We start from the raw sequence: 19,594 nt of genomic DNA, 5'->3' as shown, positions 1-19,594 counted from the left end.
GCTGGTTACATTTGCCATGGAGATACATCTGCCTGGGATTTCACAATATTTCACCAAACAAGTCCCATGAATGTAGGGGTTGCAGGACTGAATCAAACTATTTTCCAGCTCAGCACAGCTAATAGCTGGTGTAAGCAGCCTTCATGATTTCTGGTCAAGTCTCCTTTCCACCTCTTAGGGACATCTGGCAATTCTTGACTTTTTCTCTTGCTCTCCTGACTTTCTCTTTTCTACTGGCCTGAAGATAAAGGTCCCCAAGCTAATTATCTCCACTCCTTCACTTCTTTCAGGATTCTCCTCTCATGTCACTTTGAAAGTGAAGCCTTCCATGATGATCCCATATAAAGCAACGCCATCTCACTCCCCATGGATACCTAGTCTTTATTCCCCTGCTCGGTTTTTCTTCACAGTACTTATCACCATCACTATGGTGTCTAACTATACCAACTAGAATGTAAGGTCTATAGGAGCAAAGCTTTCATTTTCTCTTTTCTCTGCTATACTTCAGCACCCAGAACACTGCCTAATAGTGAAATGTAAACAAATGTTTATTTTCAGTGGTATGCACCCAAATCACAGGAGAAATCTAATGTCCTCTACATTGGGAATCAATGTACTCTTTTTTTAATTATTATTGTTGAGGACTCATTGAGGGTACAGAGAACCAGGTTACACTGATTGCTTTTGTTAGATAAGGACCCTGTTATAATTGTGTCCCACCCCTAAAGGTATACTCACCTTGTCCCCCCACCCCTCCCTTCTTCCCTATTTCAGCTCTCCCCATCCCCCACACCCCACCGTGTACTAGGACCTTAATTGTCCTCATATCAGAATTGAGTACATAGGATTCTTATTTCTCCATTCTTGTGATGCTTTACTAAGAATAATGTGTTCCACATCCATCCAGGTTAATACAAAAGATGTAGTCTCCATCTTTTTTAGTAGCTGAATAGTATTCCATGGTGTATATATATCACAGCTTGTTAATCTATTCCTGAGTTGGTGGGCATTTAGGCTGTTTCCACATTTTGGCCGTTGTAAATTGAGCTGCAATAAACAGTCTAGAGCAAGTGTCCCTATGGTAAAATGATTTTCTGTCTTCTGGGTAGATGCCCAGCAACAGGATTGCAGGATCAAATGGGAGGTCTAGTTTGAGTCCTTTGAGGGTTCTCCATACTGCCTTCCAAAAAGGTTGTATATTAGTTTGCAGTCCCACCGGCAGTGTAAATATGATTCAAAGTATGCAAATATCCTTTTCCAATGTGTAGGTTTCTGCTTGCTTTGGCTGTTGTCACCTTAGCTATACAGAAGCTTTCAGTTTCATTAAGTCCTATTTGTTTAGTTTTGTTGTTTTTGCGATTACTACAGAAGTCTTCCTCATAAAGTCCTTCCCCAAGCTGACAGCTTCCAGTGTTTTCCCTACACGTTGAGGATTTTAATTGTTTTGTGCCTTAGATTTAGTCTTTTATCCATCTTGAATCAATTTTTTTGAGTGGAGAAAGGTATGGGTCCAGTTTCAGTCTTTACAATATCCAGCTCCCCCAGCACCATTTATTGAATAGGGATTCTTTCCCCCAGTGTGTGTTCTTGTTTGGTTTATCAAACATTAAGTGGCTATAAGATATTTGTTTCATCTCCTGGTTCTCTATTAGGTTCCAAATGTCTATGTCTCTATTTTTGTGCCAATATCATGCTGTTCTGATCACTATGGCCTTATAGTACAGAGCCTAAAGTCCGGTATGCTTTGTTTTTATTACTAAGAATTGCCTTGGCTACCATGGGGTTTTTTTGGTTCCATATAAAATGAAAAATTATTTTTTCCAAGTCCTGAAAGTATCATGTTGGTATTTTAATAGGGATGGCACTGAATCTGTAGATTGCTTTGGGAAGTAAAGACATTTTAACAATGTTGATTCTTCCCAGCCATGAACATGGTATGTTCTTCCATTTGTTAATATCTTTTGCTATTTCTTTTCTTAGGGGTTCGTATTTTTCTTTATAGAGGTCCTTCACCTCTTTTGTGAGGTATATTCCTAGATATTTCACTTTCTTTGAAGCTACTGATAAGGGTTTTGTGTCTCTGATTTCCTTCTCAGCTTGGCTGTTATTGGCATACACAAAGGCTACTGATTTGTGGACATTGATTTTGTATCCTGATCCACTGCTGTATTTTTTGATCACTACCAGGAGTCTTATGGTTGAGTCTCTGGGGTTCTCTAAATATCAAATCATATCATCAGCAAAGAAGGAGAGTTTCACTTCCTCTGCCCCCATTTTGATGTCTTTAATTTCCTTCTCTTGCCTGATGGTATTGGCTAGAACTTCCAGCACTATGTTGAATGGCAGTGGTGATAGAGGACAGCCTTGTCTTGTTCCAGACCTAAGTGGAAAAGCTTTTGATTTTACTCCATTCAGTGTAATATTAGCTGTGGGTTTGTCATAAATAGCTTTGATAAGTTTAAGAAATGTGCCGCCAATGCCTATATTCTTCAGCGTTCTAATTAGGAAAGGATGTTGAACTTTATCAAATGCCTTTTCTGCACCTATTGAGAGAATCATATGGTCTTTGTTTTTGCTCCTATTGATAAGGTGAATTATGTTTATGGATTTGTGTATGTTTAACCAGCCTTGCATCCCTGGGATGAATCCCACTTGATCGTGATGCATGACTTTTTAAATGATAAGCTGTAATCTACTGGTTAGGATTTTATTGAGAATTTTTGCATCTGTATTCATTAGTGAAATTGGTCTGAAGTTCTCCTATTTATTTATTTATTTGTTTATTTCGAGACAGAGTCTCAAGCTGTCGTCCTGGGTAGAGTGTCATGGCATCACAGCTCACAGCAACCTCAAACTCTTGGGCTTAAGCCTCAAGAGTTATCTTGCCTCAGCCTTCCAAGTAGCTGGGAGTACAGGCGACTGCCACAATGCCTGGCTATTTTTTTTTTTTTTTTGTAGTTGCCATCGCTGTTTTTTAGCTGTCCCGGTTCAAACCTGCCAGTGTCGGTGTATGTGGCCAGTGCCATACCCACTGAGCTACGGGTGCCGCCCTGAAATTCTCCTTTCTAGTTAGGTCTTTTCCCGGTTTTGGTACCAGGGTGATGGTTGCTTCATAGAACGTTTTGGGGAAGATTCCTTCCTCTTCAATTTTTTGGAATAATTTCTGCAGTATGGGTATAAGCTCTTTTGGAATCATTACTCTTACTGGGCTTTTTCTATATAACTTATGCTTTTAGAAAAATGGTTCTCAATCTTATTCTAACATCGTATCTGAGGAGTAATAGAATTAATCTGAGCATAATCCCAGCAGTATTGGGAACTAATGTCAATAACCTATATTATTATGGACCAAGCTGGGCCATCAAATGTTGTCCCTTGGACCATAGTAACTTAGCTGTCTTCAGAATAGTTTTTACTGCATTTTGTTGCTTTATTATCAGTTTGAATGAACAATACTTTACAAAAGATCTTTAAGTTACCACTATTATTATAGTAATAAGACTATTATGAAAATGTTATTTATTTATGAGTCTTTACTATGTATCAACTGATCTGCTAGGTGCTTTATATGCATTAGCTCATTAACTCCTTACAAGAATTACTACTATTCCTATTATTCTCCTCTTTTAACATACAGCAAATACATTAAGAAGTCAACTAACTTTCCTAAGGTCACAAATCTAGAAAGACATAATAAAGTATAATATATCCAATATCAAACCTCACATTAGGCTCGGCGTCTGTGGCTCAAGCAGCTAAGGCGCCAGCCACATACACCTAAGGTGGCGGGTTCGAGTCCCTAGCCCGGGCCTGCCAAACAACGATGGCTGCAACCAAAAAAAAAAATGGCCGGGCGTTGTGGCGGGCGCCTGTAGTCCCAGCTACTTGGGAGGCTGAGGCAGGAGACTCGCTTGAGCCCAGGAGTTGGAGGTTGCTGTGAGCATGATGCCATGGCACTCTACCCAGGGGGATAGCTTGAGGCTCCGTCTCAAAAACAAAAACAAAAACAAAAAAAAACCCCTCACATTAATTACTATACTATGACTCCCTGATAGAACATTCCAATTGAGAAATCTATGTAAGAGCTACATGCAAGAGAAAACTTGCATTCCTCTAAGAACTAGACATTTGAGAGCCAGATATAAACGAGATGGTGTTTTACTTCAGTCTTCATAAACTAAACATTCAGCTCAGATATAAGTGAACAAATCCTTATGGCCCAGAGATAATTCCTTAGGTCTTGACCTCTTTGTCTAACTTATGTTTTCCCTAATTTATTATGCATTTCCTTTATATCCTATCAATCAATTCTCCCCTTTAAAAATGTATATACTCTACTAGGATTGGTTATTGAACCAGATGACATATTATAAAAAAAATAAGTAGACAAACTCATAATTCAACAGTTCCAATATTAAAATCCAATCATAGGGCTATAGCTCAGGGGTAGAGCATCTGACTGCAAAACCCTATCCAGGTGTATGTATTTTGAAAGGAAATACAAAGACTAAAGAAATGGTACCATAATGGTACTCTAGGTTATATAGTTGATATTCTAGAGTTTTATATTTAGGAATTTAAAAGAATGACACTGGGTATAGCAGGTAAGGATACAGAGATGAGCAAAACTCGCACTGATAATCTCTACTGAGTTAGGAGCTAATGTTCAGTGGTAATCTTCCCTTAGCCCTTTAGTCATTATTGAATATTACAGGAAAAGTTCTTGAGCGAAACTAGGCAAAGGTAATATATAAGGACCAACCACCTATTTTTCCCCCTCACTCTCTGCCACTTCTACGGAAGACCAAATTCTTTCACACAAGGTAACAAATATATAAAGATTTGTTTTGGCATTCTGAAAAGTTTCTAATTACTATTCCACATTGAGAGAAGAATGTTATTCTCAAAAATTCACAGAACATTTCACTGAAAGGCACTTGTAGTTGATACCATTATCTAACAACTTAAAGATGTAATATAAATCAAAATTTATAACTAAAGACCATGCTATCAATTAAAATTTATGTTTTTTGAAGGCTCAAGGGAAAACAAAATAGGATAATCTTCCAAATAAACTGTAAACTTACCTTAGCTACTTCTTCTTCTAATCGTTCTTGGTACTGTTTTTCCAGCAATTTAACTGTATTTGTTTCCTGTTTCACTCCAAATTCATCAGAAAACTAAATTAAAAAGCAAAATATGGCATTTATCATTTACCTACACGAATTATATACCATTTATTTTTAAACTTCCACTCTCAAAATATCACTGTTTCTTAGAGAACTTTAGGATAATTTCACAAAAAATAAATGTTGGTCTTGTTTCTCTTTTTTTTTTTCTCTGCAGAAATTGTATTTTTTAAATTAAATCATGGCTGTGTACATTAATGCAATCATGGGGTACAGTGTGCTGGTTTTATATACAATTTGAAATATTTTCACCAAACTGGTTAACATAGCCTACATGGCATTTTCTTAGTTATTGTGTTAAGACATTTATATTCTACATTTAGAAAGATTCACATGTACCCTTATAAGATGGACCAAGGTGTGGTCCCACCAATCACCCTCCCTCCACCCAGCCTCCCTGCTCTCCTCCCCTCCCTCTCCCTCTTCCACTTATTCTTGGGCTAGCTTTCATATGAAAGCTATTAGTTTCATAGTAGGGCTGAGTACATTGGATACTTTTTCTTCCATTCTTGAGATACTGTGCTAAGATGATGATGTTCCAGCTCTATCCACGTAAACTCAGTCTTGTTTCTTAATTAAAAATAATTCTAGTGAGTAACTCTACTAAATAATTACACTTACCACCATGAACTTAATAATTAAAAAAGCAATGAAAAAAATATATTTACATATTTCAACATTACTAACATATAGTTCTAGGGTGGGATAAGGATGATTAAATATAACTAATTAAATATATGTATATATTTCCATTTAATAAAATGTTATTAGTAGTTATCTTTGCTAATGAAATCACAAGCAAATTTTCTTTTCTTTTTGGTGCTTATGAAGAGTATCCAATATTCTAGAACTACAAATAACTTTTATTAATTTGTAATAGAAAAAAAATCATAAACTTTATTTTTTTGAGACAGGGTCTCACCACTCCACCACATCATAGGCTCAAACAATGCACCTGCCTCAACTTCCCAACTAGCTGAGACTAGAGGAGCATGACACTCTGCCCAGGTAATTAAAAAAAAGTTTTTGTAGAGACGGGGTATGTAGGTGTTTAGCTATGTTTCTCAGGCTGGTCTGAAACTTATAGCCCAGGCCTGAGCTACAATGCTCATCTTAAGGGCTTTTCAAAACTGTAAAGATGTTCTCAGTATGAAAATATTTATTTATTTACCAATTATGTAAATTTCATCCAAGCAAATATTCCATATGAAATGAATGTTGATGAATAAGGCTTGTGACTAACATCTCTCCCCTGTACCCAGAACGGAAGGCAATGATCTCTATTATAGCTGGGACTTAAGGGCTAAAAATCTACAAAGTAAACACCAGGTTTAGCAGGTTTGAGAAGAGTTGTGGATATGAGAAACTGGGAGTAATACAATGCTAAGAAAAGGCAGAGGGTGGTTTAATTAGATGACTCGCACTGTAAACGATGTAGATCTTTTATTTATCATACCGACCCCACTGGAAGAGGCCTAATCCATTATCCCAGCCCTAGCATTTGCGTCCTGTGGATTCCTAAACACTAGCGATGGCCTGGTCCAACTTCCCACGGTGGGAAGAAAAAGCTATGCTTTTCTTTTATGGGAATATATACAGCCCATAAATGTTATACAAAAACAATGCAATTTTAAACTGTGACATATTTAGGAGAAAGATGCCTCAAATTTAACTTTCTCTGTGATTTTCCTAGGCCACGAAAATACACTTAGTTTCTTTACTTACATAGTTGGGTTTTTTATATAAGGTATTACCCTCTTATTTATTATGCTTACTTCTCAGCAACTACTTATTTGATAACTGGTAAATCGTACACAACAGTAATAGTAAGAAAAACTAAATCGGAGTTGGTAACATTTTAAAGATCAAAAATAAAATACCTCTATTGTACCATCAATATTCTCTTTTAGACAACTTCCAGGATACATTTTCCTCTGTGTATCAGATTCTGTAATTACCACTGAATCAATGGAGAAGCTAAATATAAATAAAAGAGAGTGCAAGAATTAATGTGTGCTTTGCTGTTCATCCAAAATTGATACTGTGCACAAAATGTATTCAAGGGCAGGGGAAACAAAAATTGATAAGGCAAGGGTTATGAGTATATAACTGAAATCATATTTTTAACTAATTTTTCTACTTAAAAGTAATACAACTGAATGATAGTATTTTAACAGATCACTAAATGAGTTACAGGCCATTTTAGAAAGTCTACTATAAATGTATGACATGAACCTATTTATAGGTACTAACATTTTTAAAAAGTTGAGATACATTATTAAGAAAAAGTCTGTAAAATTTCACTTTTATTTAAAAACTTGTTTTAACATATACACATAAACATAGCAAAAAGTCTGATTTTTTTCTATAAGTACACATCAGTAGTAACATGATTAGTTAGTGCAACTGGAGACCAGTGCTGGTAAAGAAAGAAGCTTAATGTACACACAGTCACTTCTGGTCTTTTCTGTTTTTAATCTATGCACCTATCTTTTAGTATTCATGGCTGTATTTTGTGTTGTTTTACATGCATTCACTATACATTCACTACTTTATAAAAAAATGCTTAACTTGGGTCATAAAAATAAGATTAGTGTTTAGGAATTGTGAGAAAAGTTATAAAGAGCAAGATTTACTTTTCATTTTTGGCAAATATTATTTCTCATGCCCATTTTCGTGCGCAACCACGCTGCCTTCTTCACTCCATTCTCCTCTTTTCCACATGCTCTTCCTTCTATTCTCTTCTACAATTCCCACTCTGTCCCCAACTGGCCAGAGACAAGTTATATCACCGTCCCCTTTCATAACTTACATCACTAATCCCACCGATGAACATTTGCTTGTTTCCAAATGTTTACATTATAACCTTATAATACAGATCCTCGCAAATATATCTTTATACACTTCCATGGATGTTTTCACGTGATAAAATCTTACATTTATTAATCTGAGTATTTAAAATTTTAATACTTTTTAATACTACAAGGTTAGGCCAATTTTATTCCTATAACAGTATTAAGTATTTTCTCAAAATGTCAGCATAAGGGGTCATAACAATCTTAAAACTTTGCTAGAACATGTATGTCTTTAGTTTTGAGATTATACTTTCTTTCAAATGCTATCAGCCATGTAAGTGTTTCTGCTGTAAACTGCCTTATCACTCTATATGTCCATCCCATGTTTCTAAATACTCATTCCTTTCTCTCACTCATGGCTCTCCCTCCCATTTCCTAGTTCTTCTATCATTTTCACCATTCTGTCTCTGTTCTCCTCACTGTCCCTTGCATATACTATCCTGATCCCTGGTTTTATGTCTTGGATGTTATTTTTACAGCCTAGAAAACCCCCCTGATCATCTATCCAGCTATTATGATCCAAAAAGCATGTATCACATAGTCCACAATGACTTCATTCTGTAAACTTTATAGCATTTGAAGTGTTTACCCCAAATTGACAAAACAGTCTGGCTAAAATAGAATTCAATGTTGCTCTCTTACAATTCCTCCTTCCCCACCCTCTGCTTATTTCCCTATTTATGTTAATGTACCGTCATTCTCCATATTCCCTAGGCTCAAAGGCAGAGACATCTTTGACAGTCCCTCTGCTTTGTTCCCAACATTCCTTCCATTACACTGCCTCAATATTCACCTTTCTTTTCCATATCTCTGGTGTTACTCCTACAGGCAGTCTTGTGTGAACAGAAATGTTCAGTGAAAAATCCCACAGATGTGCATTTGACCCACTGATGCTAGAGGTTAAAATTGTGAATTTTTGCATGAATTTTTGACAGGCTCCCAACACATCAATATCTGTAGCAGTGACTAACTCTGTGCACCATGTACTAACAGGTGCCCTCAGGAGGCAGACGAGTGTGAAAAATCAGAGCAGCAGGCCATAGCTCCCAAGTCACTGAGAAAGGATGCAAAGAAAGGGGCTTCGAGAGGGACGGGAGGGAAGCCTGGCCTGCAGAACCAGGATGTCTGGAGGGTCCACAGGATCATTCACCACTCAATAAATAGTTTTCCCCTCAAAAGGGAAAAGAATGTGGACATGATTGTGGATTGATTACCTAGGTAATCAATGACCAACAGAAAAGGGCAATGATGCCTGGAGGTGCAGGGATGGAAAGATAACCTATTTCAAACTGAGGGGAAGAGGCATTTACGCCTCCCTGCTGCCCTCATGTGTGTCTCTCTCACCTCTTCTCCTTTATGAGAGGGAGCCACTCCCCACTCTCTGTGGAAGTGTTCTAAACTTTTCCTTTGTTCTTAAATAAAACTTTTCTTTGTTACACTGAGACTTGTGCAAGTTTCCTTTATTTTCTATTCAGCCTGCAGTGTGGGGCTCCAGTTTTATTTTCAGTTTTCTCTCAATTTTGCTTTTGATTACCGTTGTATCTCAGTGGAACTTTCTGGCTCAGCTGAGTAACTGAATCAGGTCAACTGGATTTGGAAAACTGACTCCCAGTAGTCACTATAATTCCAACAATTGAAGATGAGGCATAAATGGGTTTAATTCCATCAGTTTGGTTATATCACTATGTTATATTCTCTAACCACTATCTTTTAAAAGCTATTTTGTGAATAATTATTTAAATGATTAAACTGAAGTCCCTGGATGGAAAGGGTCATTTTATATACACCTAATTTTTTCTCCGTGTTATACAGCCAAGGCTCTTCTGAGTTACTGCTTCATTTGATCCTCACACTCTAAGGGTAATTATTATTATTATCCCCGTTACTATATAAAGATGTTTAAATGATCTGTCCAAGATCACATAGCCAATAAAAGCTCAAATCAGAGGTCAAATGCAGATCTGTCTGACTCTAAAAGCTATGATCTTTTGAAACCCATAGTAAGATTCTAGAGTGAAGAAGTTTCTAGTATGAAGTCAATAAGCATTTGTTAAATGAATGACTTAATTATTTTTCTTAACTATTTCAAGTCTACCTACACAGGATAGTATACTCTATTCAAAATGTTTCAGTTGTATCCAAAATTCTTGATAATATTTATAAGAAGTAACTCTGATTCATTATTCTTAGAAAGAATAAGCATAGTAATGAAAAAAACTTTGTGGGGAAAGAGGAGTAAACTAATGGCTTTATTTGAAAGGCGCTATCAGCACACTTCCACTGAGTATTATAGAAACTCTGAGAGTTTGGTGAGCTAGCAGAAGCCCAAATACAAGAACACAAAATAAGCCAGAGATCTCCCTTTTCTTTAAGCTTTGGAGGATTACTTGACAAGCACTGACTGGTTATTAGAGAGGTCTTGCTTCTGCCTGTTTTCTTCCCTATCAGAGGGCCCTATCAGTGGGCCTACAGAGTAGCTTCCAAATGTCAATCCAATGGCTGCATGCCTCAGAATTATCTTGTTCCAAACACATTTGCAGGTTCCATCTCAATGCTATTCAGTCTGACTCTCCAAAGGTATAATCCAGTAACCTGCAGTTTTAAGTATTAAAAAATATTAAAGTTCAAAAACCTCCAGTGTTTCTAATGTATGGTCATGTTTGTGAACCAATGACCTCAAAAAAAAAAAAAATAATAATAAGGCTGTGCCAATACTGTGTGAGCATTCAAAGCCTCCAAATAAAGGAGGGAGCTCACTGTGTGAGCATACAGGCTCCAAATAAAGGAGGGAGTAACAAACTGCTTTTAAAGAAGTACAGACATTCAGTATTTGTCCACCATCCCCCGTGCATTAAAAAGTTCTATTAACAGGTACCTATGCAGACATCAGAATAGCAGAAACAGCCAAGTTAGATTAAATCTCTGGGAATTTTACAGAGATAGTTATATACCCTAACCTACTTATCAATTGTAGGTTATGTGTATCAATGTACTGAGGGAATACATTTTTTTTTTTTTTGTAGAGACAGTCTCACTTTGTCGCCCCTGGTAGAGTGCCGTGGCGTCACACAGCTCACAGCAACCTCTAACTCCTGGGCTTACACGATTCTCTTGCCTCAGCCTCCAAAGTAGCTGGGACTACAGGTGCCCGCCACAACACCCAGCTACTTTTTTGTTGTTGTTGTTGAGTTTGGCCAGGGCTGGGTTTGAACCTGCCACCCTCGGTATATGGGGCTGGTGCCCTACTCACTGAGCCACAGGGAATATATTTGTAGGGAATTATGTGTAGGGAATCAGTATCAGTGTTTGGGATATATCAGTGACTTAAACAAAGATTCCATTGCTTAAAAAGCTTAAAGTCCTTCATCAGAGTCAAACAATAAACAAAATAAAAATAAACCTATAAACTTATTCCTTTCCAAATTTATATTTATTTGAACATATATAATACATATAAGAAAATATACATTGTATAAAATGTACAGAATGTATGTATTCTCATAAAAAAAGACACCATTGGGTGGCACCTGTGGCTCAGTGAGTAGGGTGCTGGCCCCATATACTGAGGGTGGCAGTGCAAATCCAGCCCCAGCCAAACTGCAACTAAAAAATAGCCGGGTGTTGTGATGCCACAACACTCTACTGAGGGTGACAAAGTGAGAACTCTAGGGGGCATTTTAACTTACATAGAGTGATCAACATGAAAATATGACACTTGAGCAACGAGCCATAGAAAATGAAGGTATTGGCCTTGTAAGTATCTCAAAAAAGATCATTCTCAGTAGAAGGAGCAGCTCATGAGAACTCCCTAAAGCAAAAGCATACTGATAATGCTTGTTTGAGGATCCCAAGAAGGTTGTGTGGTCTGAGAGAGGGACAAGCAGGTCAGTAAGAAGTAGAGGAGGTAATGAGTACTCAACATATAAAACTTTACCGAGGCACTATAAGGAAAGAAGAGCATTGGAACAGCATGACCTGTCTTAAATTTTGAAAGCATGGTTCTGGCACCTGGTTGACTACATCTGTTGAGAACAGACTTCAAGCAGGAGTTAGGGTAATCAAGATGAGACACAATGATGGCAGGGACCTGCAGGGTGGTGAGGAGTGTACAGAGGGAGAGTAAACAGGATTTCTTTAGAGAAGAGGTATCAGAGAAAGAGAGAGGTATCAGAGAAAGAGGAGTCATGACAGACATGGCTGCAGAGGAGCAAATGTTGAGGAAAAGATGCAGAGTTCTACTTTTGGACATGGTAAATTTAAACATTAGACAATCAAGTGGAGAAAATCCAGCCATGACTAGAATGACCCTATCTTAGATTCTTAAATATCTGCCACATCAAAATAGCAAAGACTAGACACAGAATAAACCACAAAAACATGCATAGTGCCTGATTTAACGTGGCAGATTAATAACAACCAGCATCTTTACCAAATAAGAATGTAAGTAAAATTTCTATAGTAAAAATGCCTTTGGTTTACCTCAACATCTATTTCCTATGTTTCAAAGATAAAGACTTAACTCCCACTCCTCCTAAAAATGCTACATAGTATCCCTTTCAGGTAACATTGCTTAAGTTAAATTGTTGTCTTAAAATAACCATTCCAGGTGATACTATGATTGTCACTAAGCTACAAATACTGCTGAATGAAATTATCAGTAGATGAACGGATACCTTGGCTGAACTGTGGGCTCATTAATAGCTTGAAGTCTCTCCTGCAAATGATGAATCTCTGTTCCATAGTTTTCTTCAGTTTCTTTCAACTGTCGCTGCAAAGAGGATATGAGGTTTTCTAATGTTTGCACTTGTTCTTCAAGTTGCTTAATTTTTTCAATATCTTGCAGAGAAGACACCTTGCTTTTATGATTGACATCTGCTGTATGAACACAAGAAAAGATACATTTCAGTATACATTTCTTAGTGAAATGCCACAATAACTTTGTGTGTGCAGAAAATATTCATTTTTCTTTAAAAAGATGATTTTAGTAATAACTCAGGTTTCAATTTGAATTCATTGGGATGAAAACAACAAAACACAAATAAATCAATTTGGAGATTTTTTCCTACCCTCATGGCTGTCGTACCCATAAATCCAACAATTTTATGCTTTTAAATTAAAAACAATTTAGAATCATAGAACATAAGAAGTGGGAAGAGTCCAGAAAGATAAGCAGGCCAAATCTTTCATTTCAAGGATGAGAAAATCAGGATCACAGAGGTTATGCTGGCATTTCTAATGTTACTAATTAGTCTCAAATTTTAAACTAGAAAAGAGAATTACTAAACACTTGATATAAAAATAAAATACTGATTGTTGTATACAATCAAAATTTACCAATGTCTTGTAAGCTGGTTATCTGAGAATGGGTTGATAAAAACTCCATTTCCTCTCTTGGCAGGTTTTCTTCTGCAAATTCAAGTTTTATACCGTCTGTTTGCCATCTCTGAATCTATTAAAAACAGCAGAATACAAGCAGTCACACAAATATATGATCTAGGTCTTTGACATCTATATTAAAACAAGTTTGAATTTAAGATTTCCAAATAGTTAACACTCTGATATTATTATTATTCTAAGTTATTCCCTATTCATGTTGATACAGTGATCACATTCCATTCTCTTCATGGCACGGAAATTACATTAAAATGTTTTTTTGATACCTAAAAAGGAGTTCATTTTACTGCAAAGACAGTGCTTCACAGAATTTTAGCAGAAAGTTTATAACAGTATTTGTAGTGTGACTTAATTTTTGAAATTTCAACTTATAAATGATAACTTTTACCTTATCAATACCTTATTAATATCATATTCATCTCTGGGTATGTCCCATGTGCAACCAGGTAACTGACAACTAGTATGCTGCTCTTTACAGTAAAAAATAGATAATGTACACAGCCATCATTTAATAAAAAAAGAAAAAATCAAACAAAAAAATAGGAAAGAAACTAATAAAAACAGATAAATCTCAATTTATTCCCTTAACTATTAAAACTAAGCAGCAGTATGTCAGATGAATATGTGTGTTAATTTATTCATTCATCAAATACATAATAATCCACATGATCAGCATGTGACAAGGGAGAGTAAAAACAAAAAAATCAGCTAAAAATATATATATACATACATATATGGTGTATCTGCTCTCACAGATTTGTCGATTAATTGAGGAAATAAAGTTAAACAATTAGAGAAGTACAAAATTATAGAGTTTGACTCTAATGATACAGAAGACTGATGTGGATCTGAGTAATTATAGAGAAACTCAAAACTTGATTTAGGCCTCAAAGACTTTTGGCATTGATTTGGAAAGACTATCAGGCAAAAAGAATATGAACATATGTAAAAGAATGATCTCTGTTGTGAGTATTAAAGACAATTATCTTAGGAATTTATTTGACTAAGGAGAGGAAACAAAGCTAGTTAAATAAGGAAGATCCAAATTACAGAAGACACAGGGGAAAGAGTTTAGACTTGACAGACCAGATGAACAAACGGTACTGTAGACTCAGGTGAGCAACAAGATAAAACTTACTCCCCAGGAAGGCTGTTTTAATTGGTTACTACTCTTTTTTTTTGGCCGGGGCCGATTTGAATCCACCACCTCTGTATATGGGATTGGTGCCCTACCCCTTTGAGCCACAGGTGCCGCCCTGATTATTACTCTTTTTAAGCTTTTTTTTTTTTTTTTTGGCCAGGGCTAGGTTTGAACCTGTCACCTCCAGCATATGGGGCCAGCGCCCCACCCTTCTGAGCCACAGGCGCTGTCTCTCTTTTTAAGCTATTAACTTGTTGAGTACATTTCAACAGAAGCCTGGCCTCCGTTGAGACCATTAGGTAAATTCTTAACTTTCTAGCCTAACCTTTCTAATTCATTCAGCAAATATTTATTAAGATTTACTGGAAATAAAGAATAGACAGGTTTCCTATTATGAAGACTTTGAAGCCAATGGAAGAGATAGAGTAAACAAATAATTATAATAACATGAAAAGTAATGTGATACAAAAACAAGTTTGTAAAAGGACTTAAAGCAACATGGAAAAAAGAAGCATAGTCAAGTATTTAAAATAACAGAAAAAGATAAATGCAACAAGCATGGACTTGTACACACTGCTAAGGGAAGACAGGTAAAGATGACAGACAAAATCACATTTGAACCCACTGGAATAACAAGAAGGAGACTAGAGGAGGATGGGCAGTATTAGGCAGAAAAGCTCAGGGGTGTCAACAAAAAGAGTTCATTGGGGAAATTCTAAGTATTTCAGTATGGCTAAAATAAGAGAAAAATTAGAAAATGAAGTTCAAAGCTCAGGCAGTGATGTACTGCAGTTCTGACTCTGACCCCAGAAAAACTGTGGGGTGCCTCTGCAATTGTATGTAGCTTAGAGTCATAAACCATGAAATACACATATTACCTGTGGGGTAAACCCCCACAAAAATTAAATGAAATGTGCTCTTTTAATTCCAGAACTGAGCGAAAAGACTTGTGAGTATTATGCACTTTTGTTGAAACCCTAAGTGACCTGGGAAAACACGGCCAGGTGTAAAAACCTCTTACAGGTAACCCCGACTGTGCAGTCAAGTCAGCCTGTCAGATAAGGGTTGAAACGGCCCATCTGTGCAGAGGACATGACTCAAAGGTTGATGTGAGTAAAAAGAAAACCTCCATCGTAATGATGTTGAGTAAAATACTCCATCGTAACTGCAGGGTCTCCAAAACCATAAAAAAACAGCCATGAAGCCAGTTTCTTGGAAATTTAATTGAGTACATAGAAGAGAAAGGTTTTACTTCTCTGTTTATCCTAACCTTTAACTTTAACAATAGAAGTCAGATAATGTATTGTTCTTTTAGATCTTCCAAGAGGAATAGCCTGAGGCTAGCTTAAGATGTTCATCTTACTTTCCCGGACTTTCTTTCTTTCTTTTCTATAGTTTAAGATAAGAAATGAGGATGTTAGGATTATCGATCAATGTGGTGAACTGACTAGCTCCCAATAAAAAGGAGTAGAAAATAAAGACATTTTGCTACATGCCACCTCAGAGTGTGCAGTCGTTTCTTGCTTTTAAACAATTCTAGGAGCGAGCTTGCACCCGTGGCCAAGCCGTCCTTCTCTCCCCAGGAGAAAGAACATCACCCAACAGTTACCACTGTGTAGAAAAGAGTTGACACAGCAGTTGTTATACTGCCTTTCTTTAGGAAGACCTGTTGTCAAGTCTGGCCCTTGGCTGGAATCTAGAAACATTTTTAAAACAACTACATGAAAATAAAACTGACATAGAAAACACCAGGTGAAACGAATTAGCTATGTGCTAAACAACTGAAGTAGTTATCAAGATTCTCTAAAACAGTGAGACCCATTGTTTTAACTTTGCTATATATAAAATTAAATGCAACTGATTCACATAGCTTACAATCTGATTTTGTAATTCACCATTTCAAAAGCTCTTGAAAGGGATTAAATATTCTTCAACTTGGAAAATTTCCTACAGCTTAGCAATATGAATTCTCTACTACAATTTCCCAATCTCCTTTTTCATGTTCACTTATTTTATAAATTCTTGGTTTATAAAGCAGCTTAAAAAATAGCAGGTAATAGGATAAATGCAAATATTACAATACATTTTCCATTTTACAGACCTTACTTAATCGTTTCTGAAGCACCAAGAGTTTGTTGTATTCTTCTGTTACTTTGCTGAGAAGAGTTTGCATGTTTTCTTGAAGGTCTAAATGATAAACAGACAATTATACTAATTTCATGTTATAGTAAAAGTCTGCACCTTTCCATAAATATCATTCATCTATTTATAACTTTACAAAATTTACCAAATTGCCTGCTAGAAGTAATCCTCATACATTTAGTAAATCCAAATCAAAATCTCATTAATGTGAAACACCTGCTACAAAGACAACTTGGAAACTTTCATATTAAAATATGTTATGTCTGGGGGGCACCTATGGCTCACTGAGTAGGATGCCGGCCCCATATACTGAGGATAGCGGGTTCAAACCCGGCCCCGGCCACACTGCAACAACAAAAAAAAATAGCCAGGCATTGTGGTGGGTGCCTGCAGTCCCAGCTTCTCGGGAGGCCGAGGCAAGAGAATCGCCTAAGCTCAGGAGCTGGAGGTTGCTGTGAGCTGTAACGCCATAGCACTCTACCCAGGGCAACAAAGTGAGACTCTGTCTCTTAAAAAAAAAAAAAAAAAAAAAAAAAGTTATGTTTACTTGGTATTCATTAATTTGCATAAACTTTGTTCAACATCCACATAAATAAGGGGAGGAAACATTTTATCTGTGTTGGAACACCAAAAAATTAATAAAAAGTATAATTTGTTAATAAGATAAAGTAATACCAGATCTGTATTAAGGAAGATATTTCTTCTTTCTCAATTTTCCTCTTACTCATTTTTAAAATAGTATATCATTGATATAAACTTATTCAATAAATACGATAACTTTAAAGATCTGATCTATGGTATTAGAAGTTTAAAAAAAACTTTTAGAATAAGGAAAAAGATCAGAGTAGAAGAATAAAAGACAAAGAGACAAGTTAAACATGTGGACAGCTTTGATAATCTTTACAATTATAGCATTATAAAAATTAAAACTGTACACTGAATATAAGATTCCATGAATGTGAAAGGAAGACAAGATTTTATGACAATAAACTCAACCTGGCTGAGTGATCAAATCATGATTAAAGGTAAAGTAAATATCAATTTATTTAAGAAAATTAAATACTATTTAAATCCTGTGGTAAGCTTTTATTTACCTTGAAATTCACATCTATAATCTTGCAATTCTAGTTCTTGATTTTCAGAAGTATAAACATCAAAATTCTCTCTCTCTTCTATGTTTACTTTATCTTTTAAAGCAGGAGTGTAAGATTCACCAAGAACACTGCATAAAGTCTGTTAACAAAATGGGATACTTTAAGTAATTAAAATTTTTATGTCTGCATTGAAATATTAAACATTATTTTCCTAGATACAAAAGACAGTCAAATGGCACAGAAAAATCAATGAGAAAGCACTCCTCCATACACCAAATCAATCTGTAAAAGAAATGTCTAAATCAGGGGTCCTCAAATTTTTTAAACAAGGGGCCAGTTCACTGTCCCCCAGACTGTTGGAGGGCTGGACTGCGGGCCCGGGATGAGTCGGCTGCTAACCAGGACAGGCAGTGGCAGCAAAAACACCTGGTGGGCCGGATAAATGTGCTAGGCGGGCTGCATGTGGCCTGTGGGCTGTAGTTTGAGGACGCCTGGTCTAAATTTTTCTCTATATATGACATAAAATTCAGGAAAATATTGATAATCTTCATTGTACAAAACTATAATTTTCCTGATTTCCTCTAATAAGAAAATATATCTTATAATTTAATCTACTACTTCTAGGCTTGAATCCTATTCTGATATTATCTCTGTAATGTCAAGTACCCTTGAAAAAATACCACAGGACAAGGCTAGAAACTCAGAAATGGTTATCAGAAATAAATAAATTATAATATCAAAAAAAGATAACATTCATATACTTTTCTGTAGCATTGAGAACAGTTTTCCATAGTTTATAAATAACAACAAAAAATGGAAAATATTTGATGTATCATTCTGGTTGTTCTCCTAAACAACCAATAATTCTATCATTTAAGACAACCCACATAAGCTGGAGAAAGATGGCAGACTAGAGACACCGCCTCACTAGCCACCCATGGTGAGACAGGGGAGAGAGGACTCCAGTCAATTCCAGCTGGGGGAATCTACCCAGAAACATTACTCCAGAGATACAGTGAAGCGGGAGATTCTGGGAGCCAATGAGGAGGGCTGTAGCCAAGGAAGACCAGCATAGAAGGCAAGTACCTGGTACAGGCAGAGGCTGGTGGGCTGGCCCTTCTGCGAAGGACTAGGGACAGGAAAGAGATGTCCTATAGATCTTTGTTTTTGGACTGGGAGGTTCACTGGAACTGCCACAGAGGAGCTTGGGCAAGTGAGTGGACTTGAGCAGCATCAGTGGCTAGGACGAGTGCCAGTGAGGTAGAATTCCCATGGGCTTGGCTACCAGCAGGGTACCCCCATTGTGGGAAGGCCATGCAGGATGAACAGTCTGCAGGATTCTAGTGCATGGCTGGCTCTGGCATGCCTGCTGAGCTCAGGAAATCATTGCTGCGGTGAGCTGAATGGCCTCTGCACCCTTGGGAGGTGACTTTGCTTTAATTGGAAGGTCAAGATGTGACTACTAAGAAATCTGGCCAGAGCTTCAGGATCCTAATCCTGTGGGGACTGAATGATGGCAAAGTGACCAGGCCCTAAATGAGGGCAAATATGTTAGGAAGATAAGACTGGGTTTCTCCTGCAACTAGAAGTGGCTTCTAGGCCTTATCTTAAACAGTAAAATCAGCCTGAGTATTCTCTGTCTATTAACACCACAGTGCAACCTGGTGTCCAGACAATATACAAACACACACATACACAATTTTTTTGTTCATTTTTTGCTATTTTTTCCAATTTTTTTCCTCAGTTTTTTCCTTTTTGTTTTTTTGTTTTGTTTGGTTT

The 19,594-nt window shown here is 36.7% G+C and overlaps 1 protein-coding gene across 1 annotated transcript in view; it reads right to left on the bottom strand.

Moving 5' to 3' along the window:
* Positions 1-19,594, bottom strand: part of AKAP9 (A-kinase anchoring protein 9) — a 171,481-nt gene that overhangs the window by 80,259 nt on the left and 71,628 nt on the right. The window contains exons 11-16 of the mRNA XM_023507496.1: positions 17,816-17,954; positions 16,681-16,766; positions 13,379-13,493; positions 12,718-12,916; positions 7,070-7,166; positions 5,088-5,180 (exon numbers count right to left, since the gene is read on the bottom strand). Coding sequence (XP_023363264.1) covers positions 5,088-5,180; positions 7,070-7,166; positions 12,718-12,916; positions 13,379-13,493; positions 16,681-16,766; positions 17,816-17,954 — 729 coding nt within the window. The remainder of the gene's footprint in view (positions 1-5,087; positions 5,181-7,069; positions 7,167-12,717; positions 12,917-13,378; positions 13,494-16,680; positions 16,767-17,815; positions 17,955-19,594) is intronic.

Source organism: Otolemur garnettii, unplaced genomic scaffold (assembly GCF_000181295.1).
Source record: "Otolemur garnettii isolate 467f Iridium unplaced genomic scaffold, OtoGar3 scaffold00005, whole genome shotgun sequence".
NCBI lineage: Eukaryota > Metazoa > Chordata > Mammalia > Primates > Galagidae > Otolemur > Otolemur garnettii.
This window is presented reverse-complemented; position numbering and strand designations above follow the sequence as displayed.